This window comes from Gopherus evgoodei, chromosome 8 (assembly GCF_007399415.2).
Source record: "Gopherus evgoodei ecotype Sinaloan lineage chromosome 8, rGopEvg1_v1.p, whole genome shotgun sequence".
In the NCBI taxonomy this organism is placed as follows: domain Eukaryota; kingdom Metazoa; phylum Chordata; order Testudines; family Testudinidae; genus Gopherus; species Gopherus evgoodei.
In genome coordinates this window covers 103,723,224-103,745,786 of record NC_044329.1, presented here as the reverse complement: position 1 = coordinate 103,745,786, position 22,563 = coordinate 103,723,224, and the positions used below count along the sequence as shown (strand labels likewise).

Here is a 22,563-nt window from a genome sequence, read left to right as displayed (position 1 = left end):
TTAGAGAGGGATGATACTGATGAGCCAGGAATGCGTTTTACTCATTAAGAGTTTTCATTTAAGATTACTTTAATGTTTCCAATGCATGCTTACAAAACCCCTCCATCCAAGACTAGGGAACAGTTGGTAAATTAAAGTTAAAATTGGTAAGACTGCACTATACAAATAGCCATAACAGAGAAAACCTAAGCATTCTCATTTTGTGAGAGACTTGTGGAGTAACGAAAGAGTCTCACGCTAATTGCTGACGCTGGTCAAAACCAAAAACAAAGTAAGAACAATTAACAGTAACTAAGAATTCACTGTGTAGTTCTCAGATACTATATAATCTCTGCAAAATTTATCTCAGGTATATAGATTAGGTAACTGTGTGTCTCTCCCACACAGATAGGAATAGTGAAAGCATACGATGTTTTAAACACAGATCAAATACATTTTAGTAGAAACATTATTGTAACTACAAATTTATTTTATGTTTCTAATGTCAAGGAAAAGGTACAGTTTATGAAAGCCAAAAGCCTGTTCTGCTACATTAAGAAAAAATAGTTTCATAAAAAAACCACCCTCTCACTAAATTTAAGAGTGCAGATGAAGCGAATACAGATGAAACACTTGGCTTTTCCATATCTCTAATGTGATTAGAACAGCAATGCCAAAAGTAGGAAGTTTCCTCAGAAGCCGCAGAGAGAGCTCCACCTTCACCATAATGTTTAGAGGGTTAATAGTTAAAGCCAAGATTTTATTACAGGATTCCATTAACTAACAATAATTCATTAAGATTTAATATTAATGATAACCCATTAATATGAGGCAGCTGAAGATATAAAAACAGAATCAGAGATATGCTCCATAGTACAGTGTAACAGTTTTAGGTAATGTTGCATAACAAAATTAGTCTGAATAATGATTGGTGAATTAACCGCACCAGCAGAGCAGATGATGTGAATACTATGGTTAGTTTAGGACAGCAGAAAATCATGCATAGGATATTCATGTTTTCACACTGGATCAATTTACATAATGGGCCTAATCTGGAAAGGGGTCTCAAACCCAGGAGACTGCTTCTCAGCATGAGGCCCAATGTCTCTTAGAACCAAAATCATAAACATTTTGTTGAAATAGATATATTTGTTTGCATTCTTTCAGGATGATGTTTTATATACCAGAAGAGGGCTGCATTACCACCACATTTAATTATCACCACCACATTTTGATGATGCCAGTGTATTTTGTGGTATGAATAAAATGAGAAGAAACTCTCAAAACAAATGTTAGGAAAAAAAACCAAACAGGAGCATTGACTTCAACAGATTCAACCAAATATTCAAGCCACATTTAATAACTTTATGAAATTAGTATCAAAGAATATATAGTCAAAATACAGAAATAAAGTTGAGTGAAAGAAAACAGCATGATGAGATCAAACAAAAGTTAAACAGAACAGATTAAATATAAAAAGTTAACTGAAAGGTCACTCTGCTACGTGCAGCAATATTTCAGCAACTCCTTTCTTTAATAGCCAATTTAACAATGACGAGCTAATCGAGGGAGAAGGGGGAAGCTAAAGCATTACTTTGAAAGGTCTGCTGTGTAAGTTACTGTGATTGTGCAAATAATATCACCCCAATTTGCAACCTGTGTTAAATTTAGATTTAATAGATGTAGTGTCCGCTTTTGTTTTGTTTTGCTTTTCTCGTGAAGCAGTACAAAGGTTTAGAGTGAAGTGTCTGCATTTAGCTCTCCATTACATTTACATTTGCCTTTCATTTGGCTGCTATTGTGTGTGTCGTGGACTGCAGATGATTAAAATTTGCTTATACATCCAAACCTTTAGCTTGTCATGAATACATCACTTCTAAAAGTATGTTCTGTGTGCATTATTAATTACAGAATTATCATAAAGATACAGTAAGGCTTTCCCCACTCTGAAGTTTGCATTTTTTGGTAGGTACCAATATATCAGCTTTACTAACACCCTAATAATAGTCATACATTAATTTTATATCTCCATTCCTCCAAAAGGGGAAAAAAAAAGACTGAAGGTGTGTACAGTTAGTTTCTGATTAGTATAAAATGTTCAAATTGGGATTCGATCTGCTATGGGAAAGAACATGAGTTACGTATAAACAAAATGTGAAAAATAATATTCCAAGTAGTTTGATTAGCAGCTGATGTTTCTGTAGTGCCCCTGTGCACGATACAGTAAGCCCAGGAATAAAACAAAAAGCAGATCAAAAGTGTTTTGATGCAGGTTTAGGCATCAAGTGTATGTTATGGTCTGAACTTTCAGTATGCTCATTCTATGGTTTAGGTACATAAGGTACCAAATTTTGTCCATATCAGATACCAGAGAGTTGGTGCCTACGTTTCAGACAATGGAACTAGAATTTGTTAATCTGAGACGGGATCAGTAATGTCTTGTTAAAATGTCAAAAAAGTGTGCAATAATAAGGCAGATTTCTTATTACACCATCTCTTTAGATATTTATCATTTGGTGAAACAAACAAGGTGCTTTAAAAACAGCAGAGTAATAGGATACAAACAAGTGCCAGAAAGAAGGAAAAATGCAAAAATGGGAACTACCATTTCTTCCACAATGAGGAATAGAGAACTTTTGTATCTGGTATTTGAAAGATTTTTAACAGCTGATATTCAATATCAGCTGATTCCTGAAGTGTTGGCAAGATACCAGGTTTCTGGTACTGGCCCATTTCTAACATTATTTAAATATTCACATCATGCAATAAGCAGTTTCACACACTGCAATGTAATGGAAAATACTTCCGAAACTGAATTAGAATCGAGACCCAAAGCAGAACCAGTAAATAAATATCTTGCATATATGTCAAACTATATTCTTCAAACAAAACCTTACATCTTATCAAAGAAGTCAGAAAGTACCAACAAAAATTATATGCTTTCTACTATAATACTGTTAAATTTCCATGTCTGAGAATGTCCCATTTAATTTTTTCTGCCTTTTCAAATTAGGTGGCAAAGTAGAAATTCAAACACAGAGTAAAATGCATATATATGAAGGTGCTGGCTCAGCGAGATATCAAATATACAGCATTCTAGTGTCAAAAGTACAGGCAGAAATGTCCAAGATTTCTTGGTGAAAAAGGGGCATTGGAGGAGTAAAAATTCTACTTAACAATCACTCACATTTTAACAGTGCATTAATTATAACAAAAGCCAGATGAGAAGTGAGCAACAGAATCGTAATGTTCAGTGTTCATAACAGAATATTATCCTCTGCTCATTTAAACGAGGTTGGAAACATACTCATCTATGTGAAACTTTAAGTAGCTAGTTTTATTCTTTTTTCAGGATTCTTGCAAGAGGCAGAGTTGTGACACTGCATTGAATTGGATGATAGTAGAAGATGGATTTGCTAGAAGCTTTTCTCCCAATGCTGTGCCTCTGTCTTACCAAAGGATTACGAGTCCTGCAATCTGTTTTGATCTATTCTTTTGCCTCTAGGAAAAGGGTTTCTTGAGGATACAGTTTTACCTCCAGTAATGATTTATCTGGATCCAACTGCGTCACCTGTAAAGATAAAAAAGAAATCTGAAAAGACTTATATAAGTAGATTTCCTTTGAACTGTATATTTTCAGGAGTATAGATTAATGTTCATTGGGGAGCAGTTTTGATTTCTGACTGGGGGATTCACAAAGATAATTCCCATTAGTGCTAATGGGAGCTCTGTACATTCCCAGTACATTGGTGAAAGAACAGATTCAACAGATGCTATACATTTGCTCAGAGGAAAGTTGTTTACTTTCTCTCATCTTCAGGATGAAGATATCTGTTTTTGTCACAGTGGATGTCGTTCTGAAAGGATTACTGGAATACTGGGGGTGAAGATGAGAGACTCAAAAAGTCTACAAGCTCACGTGCATCCTAAATGCCCACTTACTTCAAGGGGAGATTTCAGTGTGCAGGAATGTAGGACTGGTTTTATATTTTATTCATTTGAGCCCTGGTTCTGCAAAGCATTAAGGGCCAGATTTTTAACGGTATTTAGGAACTAAAGATGCAGATAGGCACATAGTGGGATTGTCACACCTCGGCATTGAGCTAAGCAGATCACTGGGAATTAGGTGCCTGAGTGCTTCTGAAAACTCCACTATGCACCTATTTGCATCTTTAGGTTCCTAAAAGCCTTTAAAAATTGGCTCTTAAGGCTTTGAGCACCTTCAGCTACAACTGGCTTTCACTTTAAATTGTGAGTAATCTCACCCCTGTTCAACAAAGCATTCAAGCCCCACTGAAGTAACTTCAATGAAACTTAAGCACGTACTTAAGTGCTTTACTGAAATGTAGTACGTGCTCAAGTGCTTTGGAAACTGTCCTACATATGGGCTTGATCCATGTATTTAGGCTCAGTCTCTAGAGCTATGGAAGTTTACCAACCAATACCTCCTATTGAAGTGTTTCACATACACAAAATCGTCGAGAGGAGAGCCCAGCCTTCTGAATCAAACATTTGTATGTTGTAACATGCAGATTTGTATAACACCACTGTGGCATTTAAATGGACAAACACTACTTTTTACTTTGTTTGAAACAATTCATTAATAGTTTGAACTTTAGTTCTGTTTGCTAACCCATTTTTTACTTCTTTCTTTGCACATGCACACTGGTTTGTTATTGAGGGTATGCTCAGGAGTACTGTATTATTAGCATTATGCTAAAACAGCAATGACAAATGCATACAGGAAGCCTTATTTAGAAGCAAAAAGTGTTTTACCTATGACTGTATCATGCCACTGTTTATTAAGGAGTACTTTTAACAGAAATCAATGCTTAGAAAAAAGAATCAGTGACATATTAGGGTCCCAAGTATGTCAGGTATTAGAAATTACTATAATTAACATCTAGTGTATTTAATTTTCATGTCTGCTTTGAATGCAGTTTGGGTATGGTATGTCTCTCTTATCAATCTTGGTATACTAGAAGTTTTAAAATGCAATTAAAAACTGTACTGAAAATTCTGTTTTCAAAATATCAAAGACTGGATTAAGAAAACAGATTTTTTTTAAAGTAGTAAAAGATTGTACCTACCAACTTTGATGTATCCGTTTAATTTTATAGCATTTATTCAAAAAAACTTTATTGTCACTGTTTTATTGTGCAATTGCAGATAATTAACTATTTTTACATTTAAAAAAATGTGCTTATCGCTTCTCTAAGCACATTCTCTAAGATTTAAAATCAATCTCATTCACCTTGATGAATGTAATGGAACTTAAAAAATTCCCAATGCGGAGATATATTTTCTTATGTTTTAGATACCACAGTGAGTTATCTGTGAATGGTAGAGAAGAAAAATAGTATGTACAGACACCAGACCATTAAAATTCATTTTAGATTCTTATTATCTACACTCCAATTATGCATTCCTGCACAGATGCTGCTTAAATTATTGAAAGGTTATCTTATAAAGCAAACCTGTTATGTAAAAAACAGCCAAAGTAGTGCGTTTAAAGTTTGTGATTACAGAAGTATACTAATTAAGTACCTTTGTTGCATTTTTAATGCTTTAATATTTTACTGCTACAGTCCATTGCATTTAGGCACTGAAAGGGAAGTATATAGGGAACTTTATAATTCTCAGCCTAAGAGGTACAGTGCGCCTGAGAGAAGCAATTTTATTTCTCTGTTCAGTTTAAACCTGTATCTAATTAGATCCTCTCTCATTTCAAATCCCACAACCCCTTTATTGCAAAAGCAAGAAAACATAGGTGAAGAGAGAGATTTGTTTGTATCAGGCAAAAACGGATTTGAAACGCAGTACTGGGTTAATGAACACTATCCTCCAGACTGTAACCAGATGGAAACCTATTATTCACTTGAGTGTAATTAATGATACACATCCTAATCAAAACTCTTGGGTTTGCAAACTTCAGTTACCTTAATAACAACTATGAGCGATGTCCTTTTCTCAATTTCTTTATATGTGGGAAGTTAGTTAAAAGCAACATTGAGTACCTGCAGTAAGAAGCCTGTGCCACTTTTCACCCTTGATTTCCGTGTGCTGGTTTTTAATTCACTGAGGGGCAGCAGAGTTTGCAAATGTTTACACCATTACCCAATTAACTAACAATATGGCTCCTACATCTGTCAACAAACAAAGCTGCTGTTGCTTTGTTTTAGCTCCTTGGCATTTTCTGTTCATATGGGTCGCCATTGTACTTAATTATCACGCCATAACCTTCTGCAGCTTCTACTTTGTTATTTGTGGTTTGTAAATATGTTGTTTACCAAAAAGAACAGAAGCTTCATTAGTGAACACACCTCTGACCAAAAGAAATGCTTCAACTGGTGAATAAATGATTAAATACAGGACTAAGCTAAAGCACCTTGTAACTTAAAATATCTTTAACATTAGAAACCAAGAGAGTTGTATACAACAAAGATTAAAGGCCCTGTAAGAAATGTCACTAAAATAGGTTTCTCCACCCCACTTTCTAGTGAGATTTATTCTGCTTAACCAGATTTATATAGCTATTTCACAGTGTAATTCCGAAGACTGAAAAATTCTTTATATTCAATTTATAATCTGTTACATTAATATGACATTAAAATAAAATCTGGCATTTCTAAAACTTTGCTTTGATGTAATGTCTTTCATTCATCATGCTTGTGTGTGGGTATGTGTAATATATACATCTGAAGACTGTTGTGTACTACATATGTTAAACTGAACAGAAAATGAGTTCAGAAATCCTGTTTATAATCTAAAGGTAACTTGCACATCATGGCCCCAATTTAGGGAAGAACTTAAGCATGTGCTTAACCCTAAGCACCCAAGTAGTCCCATTGCTCTCAATGAGACTCAGGCACTTAAGGTTCAGCACACACGGAAATACCTTACTGTTTACAAATTTCCCCTCAAATGAGACATTCAGTACATTTGTTTAAGACTTGCTTTTTTCTTTTTATTCTCAGATCCCGTGAAATCTAGTTCCACACCAGTCACTCAAATGATGCCCTACTTATCCAGCAGCGGCTCTAGGTATTTTGCCACCCCAAGCATGGCAGGCAGGCTGCCTTCGGCGGCTTGCCTGCGAGAGGTCCCCAGTCCCACGGATTCGGCGGCACGCCTGTGGGAGGTCCGCCGAAGCCACAGGACCAGCGGACCTTTCGCAGGCATACCGCCTAAGGCAGCCTGCCTGCTGCCCTCGCGGTGACCGGCAGAGAGCCTCCCGGGGCTTGCCACCCCAGGCATGCACTTGGTGTGCTGGTGCCTGGAGCCGTCCCTGCACTTATCCCATGGTTACAAAGGCAAATCGGGCATGGAGTTGACCCACTGAAGAAGTCAGGTAAATGTCTTTTTAAATAACTTGGTGGTTTTGCAAAGTTTTAATTATTCTATATTCCAAGGGATATAAAACAAGAGCAACCTTTTATATATCATATAAAAGGCCCTGTCAGCTGACTTCATGCTCCATCAAGGTTCCATATTTGACACAATGCCAATGGCATAGTGTTCATTGGGACGCCACACATAAAATGGGAGAAGGTGATGGGAGCTCAAAGTACATCTTAAAGTATAACAACCTGCTCAGTAAAGTGCTCAAGCTTATGATATTCTATGGAAATAACTTTCTTTGGTGTGTTTTATATTCTATACAGTTTAATATCTTTTTAGAGCAAAAAAGTTTTTCCTTACAGACTCATTTTCTGCAGCATTGGCATGCTCACCTGAACTGACCTACGTGTACTGCTCCTACATATTCGCATCCTGTACAGCTGCAATTTTACTGTTTACAAGGTATGGTTTCTTACCCACCCTAACCCTGCAGGGAAGAGATAAGAAAAAAAAATGGCTTAATGCCCAGGAAGGTCATTTAAAAATAATGAACTGAATATACAATTATTATAACACGTACTTGAGCAGCAAATATCACACCCTTCACCTCCCTTTACACCCTAGGACAAGGATCCGATTCTTGAGTAGCACAAATCTCTTCTACTTACACACGCATGAATACATTTCATGAATCAAATGCACAAAGAGTTCTTTTACTCTCTTTCCTAATCCCCCTAAGTATAAATGCAGTGAAAATTACTTAAATGCACACCTGGTAAAGGACTAAATCTGTTTAAAAAACTATATTTTCACTCTGACACATAAACAAATACAGTGACTCCTTTCTACCTGTTAAAATAATAATCTCTGTGTGTAAAAGGGTTATCTGGATAATAGGTTCAACTGTGGACACAAATAAAGTGTGTGTACTTTTACAGAAATAAATGCAATTAGATCTGGGTTAGCTGAATTCGCCAGAAAATACTTTTAATTCGAATGAAAGACATCTGTCATGTTAACAAATAAGGAACAATATTATATCATAGTTAGCAAAACGTGGCAAATAAAACATTACACATCTTGTTCACAATGAAGAGCTTTAATCCAGAAACAGTGAGTCACTGAGCTACTATACCCTATATGTATCCAACTTCTGGATACTTCTAAAAACAAAATTTTAGATCCAACACACTTCTTCAAAGATGTATATTTAATCCAATAACCAATATTAACATATCCAAAAAAGATATGCTATAACCTGACCCCACACTCCTAATTCTTCTCCCTTCCTTCCCCCCCCCCCAAAAAAAATCCATATAGATTTCTGGTAAAAACTGACTTCAGTGGAGCTATGACAATTTACACCAGCTGAGAATCTGCCCATAGATCCTGTTTCTCCAGGCCATATGTGCCTGACATATTACTACCTGTCTGTCTAGATTGTAAGCTAAGTGAGGCAGAGACCACGTCCTCCTCTGTCTTTTGTACAAAGCTGAGCACACCAACAGAGCACAAGAGTACAACACATAATAACAATAAACCAAAACTCAGTGTTGTTCAGTTTTTCAATTTGATAGCGAGTTTTGTGATATTTGGGACTTCTCTTTCAGCCTCAGCTGCTAGGGCCATATGATTACTTGAAAATCTCACTTTCAATTTTATTTTTTAAAAAAGTAAGTTTCTAGCCCTTGTAGTTGCAGAGAAAATGTTGACCATGTAAACCCTAACTGCTGCAACACCAGAATCCAAATAAAAGGAACCACATAATTTATTATTTTTAAACAGGTCTTGATTTTTGAACAAATCTCATGAGTTTTTGGGACCTGGCTCATGACTTTTTAACAGCTGGAGTTGGCAATACAGTATAACCTCAGGGTTATGCACATCAGAGTTATAAACTGACCAGTCAACCACAAACCTTTAGGCAATCAGGCAGCAGCAGACCAAAAAAAAAAAAAAGCAAATACCATACAGTACTGTGTTAAACTACTACAAAAATAAAGGGAAAACAGCATTTTTCTTCTTCAGAGTAAAGTTTCAAAACTGTATGAAGTCAATGTTCAGTTGTAAACTTTTGAAAGAACCACCATAACGTTTTGTTCAGTTATGAACATTTCAGAGTTACAAATAACCTCCATTCCCAAGGTGTTCGTAAGGCTGAGGTTCTACTGCACTGCAAAACAGTGTTAGACCTGCTCAGAGTGTTTGATGTCCTTAGATCTTTTAGTATTTTTTAAAAAATAAAACCAAACAAATGGCATCAGCAAGTTTTATCTTTTCATGCAGTCGTGTATTGCTATATCTCATTCTTAGAGCAAGTTCCACTGCAACATATGTGGCTTTCAGCAACTTTGGACAGAGCAAATTAAACATGTTAATAATAAGAGTTTGCATTTACATCGTAACTTTTACCCAAGGATCTAAAGGTACTTTACAAACATTAAAATGGCTGTTGTGAATTAGGTATTATCCTTACTTGACAGATGGGTAAACTGTAGCACAGAGAGATTATGTCACTTGGCAAAGGATATACAGTGAGTCAGCAGCAGAGTTGGGAACGGAACCCAGGAGTAGTGCCGGGTGAATAACTGAGTTTTCAGTTCAGTGGCAGTTCTGGGGGGAAAATATAATTGGTCTGAGTTGAAATGAATCTGAATTTTTTCAAAAGTTTTGGCGAATAGAAAAGGCCTGTTTTAGGTCAGTTCCAGAGCAAGGATTTGAACCTGGGTCATCCCAGGTGAGTGCCTTAATCACTGGGCTAAAGATGATTGGAGAAGTGCCAGGGGGCAGCAGCAGCACCTCCTCTTCTGACTGTTTTGTGAATAGTAGAAACTATTCACGTCAAATTCACAAATAGTTTTGGGTCGATTGAAACTGCATTTTTTGTTGAATAAAATATTCACCTGAAATATTTCACCCAGGTCTGCTCAGGAGTGCCGAGCTCCCATGCCCTTGCTCTAACTTCTAGATCACACCCTCCTGCCCTTTATTACATCATTACATTGTGTAGATTGTTGCAGAATAGTTAGAACGAACTTTTAGCCTGTGTGTGTTACAGACTGCACAAAGTTCTCTGAGAAGTTTAGGAAGCAGATTCACAGAGTATGACTCTTTCTTTTTTGATGCCTATTGCACTGAACTGAATGGAATTCTTGTACTAAACTGAATGGAATTCTCGCACCACTGACTTCATTTGGACTACATGTAGTGAGAATTATAGTGTGTAGTGTTTAATTTTGTATGGTGTTTAATCTTGCATAAAAGTATAATGTACAGTAAGAATGATCCAAGTAATACTGTACATGGTGAGATATGGGTAGTGTTTCGTCCATGGTTGTGACTAACAACAACATATATTACAATTATAAATGATAGAAACCATCCTATTGATCTGATGGCATTTAATGAGCCAGATTTTGAATCTTTATCACTAGAGGTCAGAGAGCGAATACCTTCACCTTGAATGTTTGGAGGGGGCTGGAGGTGGGGAGAGATGAGTGTGTATTATGCCACTGCCATGGCACTCAGTCTACAGACAGATTTGGATAAGAAGCAAGGTTGGATACAGGGAAGGAAGGAGCGTGCTCTAGTGGGCAGACTCTTCTGCCCATTCTCCCCAAGTATGGCTCTTTCTGCCTCATCCCCTCAGTGTCCCAGTCCCAATCAAGTCTCTCCCCCACAATTGGCTCTTATCCCAGTCATTCTCAATCTCCTTGTTCAGCAAGTCCCAATCTCATATTTTGGGATTCTCCATCCCACTCCCAGTCCCCACCAGCTCGTCCCCAGTGCCCTTGCCCAGCCAGTCCCAGTTCTACCCAGATCCTCATCTATTTTGTGTCTCCATTCCCCTGGAGACTGGTCTCCAGTCACCCCAGAAGCCTAATTTCCCATCCCCACTGGCTTCAAGTCCCAATTTCTCTCCCTGGGCACCTCACTCAGTATATTTCCCCCCACCCCCTTCCCCGCAGCTCCTTGTCCCAGTCTCTTCATCCAGCCAGTCCCAATTCTCCTCATCTGATCTCCACCTTTCCCTCAACTACTGACTTCTGCTTCCCCCATTTCCATCCCTAGCCTCCAGTCTCCTGGCCCAGCCAATTGTCCTCCACCCCTGAGTCTCCGTCTTACCCAGCCTCCCAACCCAACTGCCAGTTCTAGCTTCCCTCTCCCCAACCTGGCAACCTCCAACCCCGTTCTTCCTTCCCCTCCCCATACTCCTTTCCCCAATCTAATCCCCCAAGCAGGTCCAGCCTTTGTCCCCTCTGCATTAGAACTGGGCAGCTCCCTCCTCTATACTGCCAGGGGTGTCACTCAGAGCAGAGGAAAGACTGCTCTCAGGGCTGGTGTACACTAATGCTGTAAATCAACCTAAATTATGCTAGTTCAGTTATGTAAATTACGTAACTGAAGTTGATGTAATTTGGGTCGATTTACACGAGCGTCTGCACCAAGCTACGTTGATGGGAGATGCTCTCCCGTCAACATAGCTTCTGTCTCTCAGGAAGGTGGAGTACAGATGTCAACGGGAGAGTGCTCTCCCATCAACTTACATGTCTTCAGCAGACCCACTAAATCGACACTGCTGCATCAATTGCAGCAGTGCCGATTTTGCTGGTAATGTAGATGTGGGTTAGGTGCTTGGACCTGGGCTGGCCCACAGCAGCCCAGAGCTGCAACTGCAGGGGAAGTCCTGCTCTTCCCAGGCTGGAGCATACACAGTGCAGCTGGAACCTTCAGGGGATTTAATAATAGAACAGCTGGGCCAAGTAATCACCATCTGTACAGTCTCCCTCACAACTAATGAAACTGATGCATGTAAATTAGCTGTAGAGTAAGCGTGGTGATTTGTCGAGTTACCTCTGGTATCACAATGGTCTTGGACTCTTTGCACTGCATAGATATATGCCTAAATGTATCTGTACAGCTTATGGGTGTAAAGTCAAAAGGCTAAGGTTAAAAATTTGACAGTGACAGATCCTAGTGCAAATCCTAGTGCTAATTGAACCTGCTGATACTCTGAAGAAAAAGCAGTTTCAGCCATGATTTTAGCTGTTTCTGTTGCTTCACACTGACTCAATAGACATTCTAGGCTTCAGAGTGACAATCTTGGAATCGTACTATAGCTCAAACAAATCTCTATTGAGTACATGTAAACTGCAATTTTTCAAAGACTTATAACTTGGTCAAATTTGGGCAGATTTTTGCAGGGACAGCAAAAGAAATGTACATCTCTGACCCAAAGGCTACCATCCTGCCAAATTTCGAGTCCACAGCATGTAGGCACTGGAGCTTTTCAAAGAAAAGGTCATCAGAAATTTTTAACGTGCAAAACTATGTATTTTCCTTAGCCTTGTTCTTGTAAAGGGTTGAACCGTTTGGCTGAAAATTTCTGCCTGAGACAGATGCCCGGCACGGAAAATTTCAGTGTGAGCAGTCAAAAGCTTAGTAAAGTTATAAGCATCTGAAAACAGGTTGGACAACCTTAGCATTAGGTGGTGCTACCAGCCCCACCTATAATAAACCAAACAAACATACAAAGGAGCTTTCGAGATGTGGCCAATCACCATCTTGACTAATTTGCTTGCATGTTGTATCTATTGGTTCTCTTAGATTGTAAGATCTTTAGGAGAAGGGTAATTTTGGGTAATAATGTAATAAATAATACTTCCTTGCTTTTACAGGTTAAGTTAGACCCCCCAGTGAATTTTAATTATTGCCCTTTTTGTGTGGGAAAGACAAGAGGTCATAAAACTTCCCATATCTTGTTGGACCTCCCTAAGACAATGACTTACGCTGAGGTTATGTTCGTTCCGCTGTCAGCACGTAAAGCGAAAATCGCGTATAGTCAAAATTACATTGAGTGTAATGGCGGGCGATTCTAGGTACAGTATTTAAATTTTTATTTTTCTCTTTTTTTGTTTTTTGTTTTTGCTGCGCAAAGATGAATTTGCGCATGTTAAATGCGAGTAAGATGAGACTCACCTGTACAGGGTTTTAAGGATTTCACCCATCCTTCTGAAGGAGGGGCCAAGGGATAAAAAACAGGTTGTTCCTCTAATGCTTCAATATATGCCAACCTTTTCTTCACATAACCTCATTACCTCTCCTCCTCATTGGCAGCAGCCAGCATCCCCCACCACCCCATTGCAACTAGAAAGGCAGGTAGTCATTAGAAAGACAGGAATGTTGCTCTGCATCAGTCACCAGGGGATGCTGAAGCTCAATGTGTGCTATACCATCCCTCTCTGGATGCTGAATACCATCTCTGCACTGCTCCAATACTTTTATTTTGACCAAATTCGAATTCTCAGCAATAACATTTCTTTTCAGGAGCGGGGAGGGGAAAGAAAGAGCAAGAACTCCCCTGTGTCACAGAAGTTTCCACCAGCAGCTAAACAAACCTGATGACTATCCAATCAAGACTCATAAGCACTATGAGAGCTCCACCAGATGACACTCTTAGCAAAATACAGTGCTTCTGCATAGACTACTAGATGTAGATTGGTGAGAAAGTACTAGTCAGTAATGGGATATATAGGCATTTAATTACGATTGTATAGAACAAAAATCCAAAAGGGTTTTTAACACAAGTTCAAACGAAGAAGGTCTCAGACAGGAGAGTGATGGGCACTGTATAAAAACATGACCAATAGATAGAATCAATAACGTACACAGGACTGCTTTTGCAATTTAGTTTGATGTATTTACTTATCCAGTTATCAAAACAACAGGAGATCATTTCATGATCTAGTAACCAGATAATGCATTTTTAATGTCAATGTTACCAAGGCTCTGTATGGGTGTTTTGATGCAACATTTTTTTCCTGTGTGCAAAAATGTACAGAATGAATGTTAAGTATGAACCACAGGTTGAAAAATAAAAAGTGTCTTAAGGTATGTCTACATTCGAGCTAGAGGTGTAATTTCCAGCTTGAGTGGATGTATGCATACAGCTCTGATCAAGCCAGCTTGCTAAAAACAGCAGCACATCCACCATGGCACTGATGGTGGGACCGGCTAGCCGCCCTAAGCACAGTCCCGCCCAGGACCTTAGGTATGCGATCAAGTGGATAGCCCATCTTGCTGCCACAGCTAGTCGTCTGTTAGCACGTTAGCTCGATTATAGCTAGCGCATGTACATCTACATGAGCTGGAAATTACATCCTCAGTTTGAATATAGACATAAGTTTAGAAAGGGCCAGTTTAGACTGGAGAGTGCTATAATCTAAAGCAGAGTTTCCCAGTTTCACTACAGTATACTTCCCTCTGGAATCAGATAATGTACTTGGCGCTCCCCTGAAGCAAACATCTTCTAAAATAGGGTGCTGTGGGGTAAGAGGGCAGGGAATGGTGCATGTGGGCAGAATATTTTAATCCTGTAGACAGTGGAAGTATTCTTGCTTGTTTGCTCATTCCCCCCTTGGACTTCTCAACTCAGAATGAATCAACTGAAGGTTAGTATTCAGTATTGATTAGTCAGTACTGTATTCTGGCTTTGGTGAGTCTTATGTAAAAACAGAAATAATTTACCTTTTCTTCACTGGCCTGGCTTAAAGTCTCCTGGAATTATTTAGAGATTTCACACAGAGGTCAACCCAATACTTTCAGAAACTCTGATCTACACAGTCAGATTCTGTAGACCAATTTTTCAAAATGTCTGGCTCCGGGGGTCAGGAGGGAATTCTCTCCTTGTTTTGTCTTGTCCACATACAGCTTTGCATAGATGGCTAGATGCATGAGGGATATTCCACCTTCCTCTAAGATTCTGGTTATCAGCCACTGCTGATGCTAGGACACCAAGTCTGAATTGCTATAACAAATTTTATTTTCCAGGATGGAAATGTTAACAAAAATTTTGCTGAAAAGCCAGAATCATTCTAACATTCACCCACAAAAATTCTGACCATAGTAAATAAGGAAGTAACTTATCGGTAACAAGATAATGGCAAAACTGCTAGGCTGACTTCAATGGGGCCAGAATTTCACCCAGTCTTTGCAGATTCTCACTGAAAGAGACTGCATCTCATGCTTTGTGAGCAATAGAACAATTAAAAGGAGTAAAACCATCACAGTAACATGTGACTTGAACACAGATTTGAATGTTCTGACCATGATTATAAATAGTCTTGTTCACCTGAATTTAGTCTCCTTAGGCCTGTGCTCAAGCTTGAGGATAAGGCAGGGCTTAAAAGCCATTAGGCTGAACAATCAAAAGAACAGTGTCCTTCACAGAGAAACTGAACACAGTCAGTCAGTTATGGACAGCTTGGTAATATACAAAGCTCATTTTTTTAAATCTAATACACTTCTCCATGCAAAGCCTTTGAATGGTTCCAAAGATGAGCATCAACAGCTGACTAAACTACAATAAGTGAATATAAATGACACTAAACGTAGCTAGTTGGACAGATAAAACTAGTATTATATAATGGAAAAGAGAAGAAATGTATGTTAAAGACAGAAAGTGATGGCTTCAGTGACTGATCCAGCTGATGTAAGGAGAGGAATTGCATGATTGTTAGGTGGGTGTGGCCTTCTGTACAGGTGTTTGGAAAGTCTAGATCAGTGGTTGATAAACATGTGCCCCTAGCAGTTCTATTGCTCTGAATGGTTCTGCAGTTTGCAAAGGATGACACACAACCTCCTATACCAATGGTTCTCAACCACATGTCTGGGGCCCCCTGGGAGGCCACGAGCAGTTTTCAGGGGTCCACCAAGCGGGACCAGTGTTAGACTCACTAGGACCCAGGACAGAAAGCCTAAACCCTGCTGTGCAGGCCTGAAGCCCAGGGCCCTGAGCCCTGCCATCCAGGGCTGAAGCAGAAGCCAGAGCAATTTAGCTTCGTTGGGCGCCCTATGGAGCCATGGGCAGTTGCCCTGCTTGCTACCCCTTAATGCTGGCCCTGGCTTTTTATATGCAGAAAACCAGGGGGGACATGGCGTTTTTATCATGTGTTTGGGGGGGGGGCCTCAGAAAGACAAAGGTTGAGAACCCTTGTTCTATACAATCCGAAGTTTCATGAAGGAGAATGCAAAGCTTTTAGGTTTTAAACTCTGTGTTATTTTTTAAAAAAGCAGTTCTCATTTTACATAGTAAGAAATATGAATGATTAAAACCTACTGAAGAAATTAGGTGGATCAAATTATATTTTTTCTCCACTTGAAGAAATCATGACAAACAGGAAATGCATAATTAACCATGCAATAAAATGAAAGAGTTGTAGGAGCCTCTTAAAACTTGAGAAAAATATTTATTTCACTAGTTGATTTTGTCCTTTTGTACTGGGAAAACACTGATTTATGTCCTAGAGCTTAAAATGCAGACAACTTTTGAGGTTTATTTTAACGACTTGTTCGTGCTCCAGGACCATGAGTTATAGTAGCACAGTTCTGTGAACACTTGGTTGGTTAGTTAACTAGGACTGCAGAATTAGTCCAAGGATTATTTACATACATAGCTTACAAAATTCAGCAATGGAGTAATGTGAACTTAAAAATATATTTGAAATCCAGAAGATGTGGCTCATCAGGTAACTTTAAGATAGACTGGTGCAGGGAGAGATATGGCCCTGCCTCCTTTGGGATGGCTTCCACTACAACAGGCACTGGGGGACATTGCTCCTGGGAGACCCCAGGGATTGTGCTCATGCCTGGCCCTTGGAAGGGACATAAGGTACATAGGGAGGGTAATGATCCCTCCCCCTACCTTGTACACCTATGCAATGATCAGGAACAGCCTGACCCTACATCTACTGAAATCCTGATCGGCACCTGTCTTGACTGGATGCACAATACAGTGTGGGTTAGATTCAATCGATTTTAGCTTTTAGGCGAAACAGATTTTCCCCCACTCCCATTTCTTCAAACTGCTGTTGGAATTGGCTAATTAAAAGGAATTAAACAATCTTAACACTCTAAACAGAGCAAACTGGTTCTGAATTATTAAGCAACATTTTAGATGTATTTGAATAACCTTAGGTGACTTAACTGCCACCTGATCCTAAGCTATGGCTCAGATAAATAAATGTGAAATACTATAGAAGTCTTAGCTTACTATGGCTTCCAGATACAGTAAATAAAGAGCTTAAGTCTCCAGTACACTGTCTGCAAAAGACACTCTAAAATAAATGGTTTACACTGGTGTACACTTAAAGTGGAAATTGAAGAAAAAACTGCAGGGTTTAATTTGGATTTCCAGAGGAAACTTGTAAGCACAGAATATACAAAGCTCTACCAATGCCCTGGCATGGTGCTATGGAGTGCTGTATTGCTGGATGTGGTGTCTTTCAAATACCATGAAAAACCAAGGTCAGGAACATTCTGGTTAGTCATTAACGATGCCATAGCACTTTCGCAAGCACAGGCTGTTAATTTTCATATCATGGCCAAATTCCAGTCTGGTTATTTCCATTCTGTTTACTTAAACTGCCTCTGTAGTATCAATTGAATATGGCATCCTTCACTTTCTGATCTAACATGTCAAGACAGGCCTGCTCTGTAAGATGTACAAAGGCCTCAGGAAGACTTCTGCAGACTTCTCCATGGGACAAAGTGATAGCATACTGGGCTCTGTATGGATTTTGTAGCTGGCACACTCGGCGGACTATCACTGAGGGTAGCTGGGAGGGCTTTCAGGCTGGAAGAGGACTCATGGAAAGGCCAAAAGGTCAGTGAGTACTGCTGAAAGAGCAGACTCCTGCAGTACTCATGTTTCTAGGCCTTTTTGCGGTGTTGTTAAATAGCTGCTGTGTTAACATGCAAGAGGTGGCTGCATTTCAGTGATGGGTAAAGGGATTCTTGGAAGGAACCATAAAAACACATCTAGCCTGCACGAAAGCCAAGAAGCACATTTCACATCAAATATCAAAAGGGCAACCCCTCCTTTAAAAAGGTCTGTTTATATACACACACAGCCTTTGCCCATGCAGCTCATGAAAAAACGGCACTGAACTATATTCACAGTACACGTAGCATTGTAATCAGCTTGTATTTATGATACAGATATTTCTATACAAACGACTTATGTGGCCAGAAAAAACAAATTTCTTCAAAGGTATTAGCCAGGAATCCACTAAGCAGTAAGATTCACTGGTGTGAAATACAGCTTTGGGCTTGGCATCCATTTTGCCATGGCTGCAGTACTGAAGGATAAAGGTGGTTAAGCATTCACTTAGTGTCAGCGGATGGATGGCATAGTCAGTGAGGAAGTCCCAATAACAAGTCGCTGCACATGCTTAAATGCGTTGGAATGTTACTGCTGTTTTTAAACAACAAGTAGTGTCTAGAAAAGGTTAATCTGTGTATTTACTCGTGTAGAAGTTTGTATTTATAGTAGGGTTATGATACCAACTTTAAGTTAGCAAAGCATATCTGTGTAAACAACAGGAAGATAGAACTAATGAATTTTTATTTACTGGAGATGTGGGAATATTTCAACAACATTTTGTTGAGACATCTGAACTGCGGGCATTAAAAAGAGTATTTTTTACAACTGGTTGAAAATTTTCTGAATGAACAGTTTTCTGTCAGAAAATGCTGCCACAAAATCAAAATGTGTCAGAGGAATGTATTGATTTTGTCAACATTTTCAATGAAAAATTGTCAAAGAGCTTTATTTTGATATGGTCAAAGTCCTGCATTTCATCTTTATTGTTTCAACTTTTATTATACTTTATAAAACACTGAAATAATGAAGTTGAAATGAAGTGCTTTGACCTTATCAAAATAAAGCGTTTTGATATTCCCCAAAAAGCTGCAATAAGAGTAGACATACTGTCCATGTACCAGTGAGTGTTACAAGGGACTAACTGTGCACAGTATTTAAATACAGGAACAATATAGCATAAAGAGCAAAAGGCTTGTTTTTGTTCTGTTATAAGTAAGCTGGAAGACCTGTAACATGGGAGACATTTTGGGATTGCTCTTCACTTTGGTTCCACTGAAAATGGGATTACATGCTTAGATGGAGTAAAGTTAATTAGTGATTAATGGGATTCCACACATGCTAGTTCAGACTCCGGCGAGAGTATTGTTTCAACTGCACTGGTGAACATTCTTTGTTATTTTGAGAATAGCAGTAAAATGAATACAAGAAATGGGACGTTTCCTGTTTGTATGACTCCATCTCCTCCCTTGGGTAGCAAATTCCCAAGGTGAATTAGGATTCCCAAAGTGTATTAACATGATAGAAAGTTAAAATGAAATGCCTTCATTTATACTAAAATTAGAGTGCTGCTTTTTAGTATGAGAGGGGAACATGTCTGAAAGCTAAGCTCCAAGAAGTAACCTAATTAACCACACATATATGAACTGAAGCATTAACAACAGAAAACGAATTCAGTCATTGGATGAAGATTCACATACACCTAATTTCTAAACTAAGCAGCAAATTGCACATACACAAGTGCCAGAAATTACACTCATGTTTGATCATGCAACCAAATCTCTGAAGTCTATGAATTATGGATACTGTATCATACAGAAACAATTAATACATTTTCTCTCTCAAATGCAATAACAGATATTTTGGTTTAGCATAGTGTATCATCATCATTGCATCCACTTGTGACGCACACATTGGTGCACTTTACATGGTTCAGATTAAGAGAAAAATAGCATTCCCCAAATTTAGGGAGCAAATATATTATGACCATGCACTCGCTATCTAGTGTACTGTGACAGGGAAAACAATATAACCAGTAGGCTAAATGCCAGTGATCCCAGAACTTGCATTTTAAACATGGCTAGGCTCAGGCTTAGAGGTATTGCCAATGTAATAGTTATAGGAGTGTTCTCAGTAGCGACCATCTACCCATAGTTTGAGGTACCCTGTTGGGATGGATACCCAAAGTATACAGAGCTACTTAAACTTCAGCTCATGATACAACTCACAGTCTGTACATTTCAAAGCAAATCCAATTTGAAATTCATGCTACAGGGTTGTAAGAGATAAGGATTAAAAGGGCTTTTTTTGAAAATTTACATTAAAAAAATGTCTTAAGTGAAAACCTCATTCATCCTTCCACCATTATTAATAATGCCGCCACCACCACCACGCTTTTCATCAATACATCTCGAGATGCTTTACAAAGGAGGCCAATGTCATTAATTCCATTTTCCAAGCGGGGACACTAAGGATTTTTTTCAAAGTACCATGAAAAACTGCTCCCATTTTCTATTTTATGGCGAGATCAGAGCAAGCCAGAGGGATAGGCAAACTGAATGGCCAACTTGTGTGTCAAAGGATAGGGAAAGCAGTGGAATTAGTGATGGCTGTTTGTCCCCAAATGTTTATCTACCTTCCATCATGACAGTAATTGCTTAAATAGCAAGTGCTTTATTTTTGGGGTCATTAATTCAGACTGACTAAAGGTACAATGTAATAATTTAATAAAATTAACTGTCTAACATCTGGTCGTGGGCAAAATTCCACACCACTGTGAATGATCTGTGCCCTGTACAATTCATACCTATCCAACTATCTTGTAGTTGGCCAGCAAATGTAACAACCGTGCTAATAAGCAGAGTGGGCACATTTCAGGTTCCACTGGGTTGCGTCTATTAGTTCTAGAGATATTCCCTATTTTTAAAATGGGGAATTCTGTTAGAACCAGTAGAATCCTTCTAACTGGTGGAAGTTTATAGGGGCACCCAATGCATGGTGTTTATGCTGCTTTTAGGGATTTGTCATTTATATTTTTCAGATAAGTACAACACTTTCACATTAAAAGGTGGAGAATTTTACCCCCTCCCGCTCCCAGCCCCATCCCCACACGCAAAAGAAGTCCTTCAGAATCACAGTCCTACATGCAAACTACAACTTGACAAAAAATGTATTACATAGCAAGGAGTTAGAGGTTGATCCAATATAAAACGCAAGATTTTAGGGTTGTATCTTGTAACTTGCACTGCATGCCCATCTACCATGTATAGCAGGAGTGGGCAAACTTTTTATTGCGAGGGCCACATCTGGTTAGGGAAATTGTATGGTGGCTCATAAATGCTCACAAAATAGGGGGTTGGGTGCAGGAGGGGGCGAGGTCTCCGGCTGGGGGTGAGGGCTCTGGGGTGGGGCCAGAAATGAGGAGTTCAGAGTGTGGGAGGAGGCTCTGGGCTGAGGGTGTGGGCTCTGGGGTGCAGGAGGGTGGGATCGAGGGGTTCGGAGGGCGGAAGGGGGATCAGGGATGGGGCAAGGAGTTGGGGTGCAGGATGGGGTCAGGGGTGCAGGCTCTAGCAGCACTTACCTCAAGCTGCCCCTGGAAGCAGCGGCATGTCCCCCCCTCTGGCTCCTACACAGAGGTGTAGCCAGGCGGCTCTGCGTGCTGCCCCATCCACAGGCGCTGCCCCTGCAGCTCCCATTGGCTCCATTTGCTGGCCAATGGGAGCTGCAGGAGCGGTGCTTAGGGCGGGGGCACCGTGCAGAGCACCCTGGCTGCTCCTATGCATAGGAGCCAGAGCTGGAACATGTCGCAGCTTCCAGGAGCCACGCGGAGCAAGGCCCCGACCTCATTCCCTGGCAGGAACTCGAGGGCCGGATTAAATCGTCTGAAGGACCAGATGCGGCCCCTGGGCCATAGTTTGCCCACCCTGGTGTACAGAAGTTTATTATTTACAATACCAAATGCCTTCAGTATTTAAATTAGGTCACTCTTCTAAATTAATAAATTGAAATATTTTTACCATATATAGTTATACATGAGATTGATATAAACTAATTTATTTACTAATAAAAACAGCAAAAGGTATCCAGCCTAACATGTCTGCTTCCTTTAAGATTATTTTATATCAACCTTCCTACTGCCACTTAATCTCCTTCACCATTCTTTTGGCACACAAATCTAGCCATTACTTCATTCGCATTACTGTTTTTTTTGCTGTTTTTACTTAGTATGTTTTAACTTACTTGGGTTTTGCCCAAGATCCTACCTTATCAATGTACTTAGTTTTCAGATGATCACTCATTAATCCACTACCAATGTGAAATAATAATAAATATTTAGGCAAAAATTTTCCAACTTTTCTTCATCTTGATACTTATATAGCAACTCTCACCACAGTATCTAAAGCCTAAAGCTGACTCATTGATTCTAAAGGTTGCCGCAGGTGCTCAGCAACTTTGAAAATTAGGCTATTTATTTAGTTGCTTAAATATGATTTAGGAGCCTAAAATGAAGACACCCAGTTTTGCAAATCTTGGGTTTAAGATTTATGTAATGTTTTCCATCTGAAGATTTTAAAATGCTTTAT

At 39.2% G+C, this 22,563-nt stretch overlaps 1 protein-coding gene across 3 annotated transcripts in view; it reads right to left on the bottom strand.

The window, feature by feature from the left end:
• Nucleotides 1-430: 430 nt before the first annotated feature.
• FAF1 (Fas associated factor 1) overlaps nt 431-22,563 on the bottom strand; it is a 307,409-nt gene continuing 285,276 nt past the window's right edge. Inside the window, exon 19 of one of the 3 annotated variants that reach the window (XM_030571511.1) lies at nt 431-3,550. In XM_030571511.1, coding sequence (XP_030427371.1) covers nt 3,467-3,550 — 84 coding nt within the window. In that variant the 3' untranslated portion in view covers nt 431-3,466. Of the gene's footprint in view, nt 3,551-7,730; nt 7,808-22,563 lie in introns of those variants that run through there. The other 2 variants (XM_030571512.1, XM_030571513.1) reach the window with 2 other exon arrangements.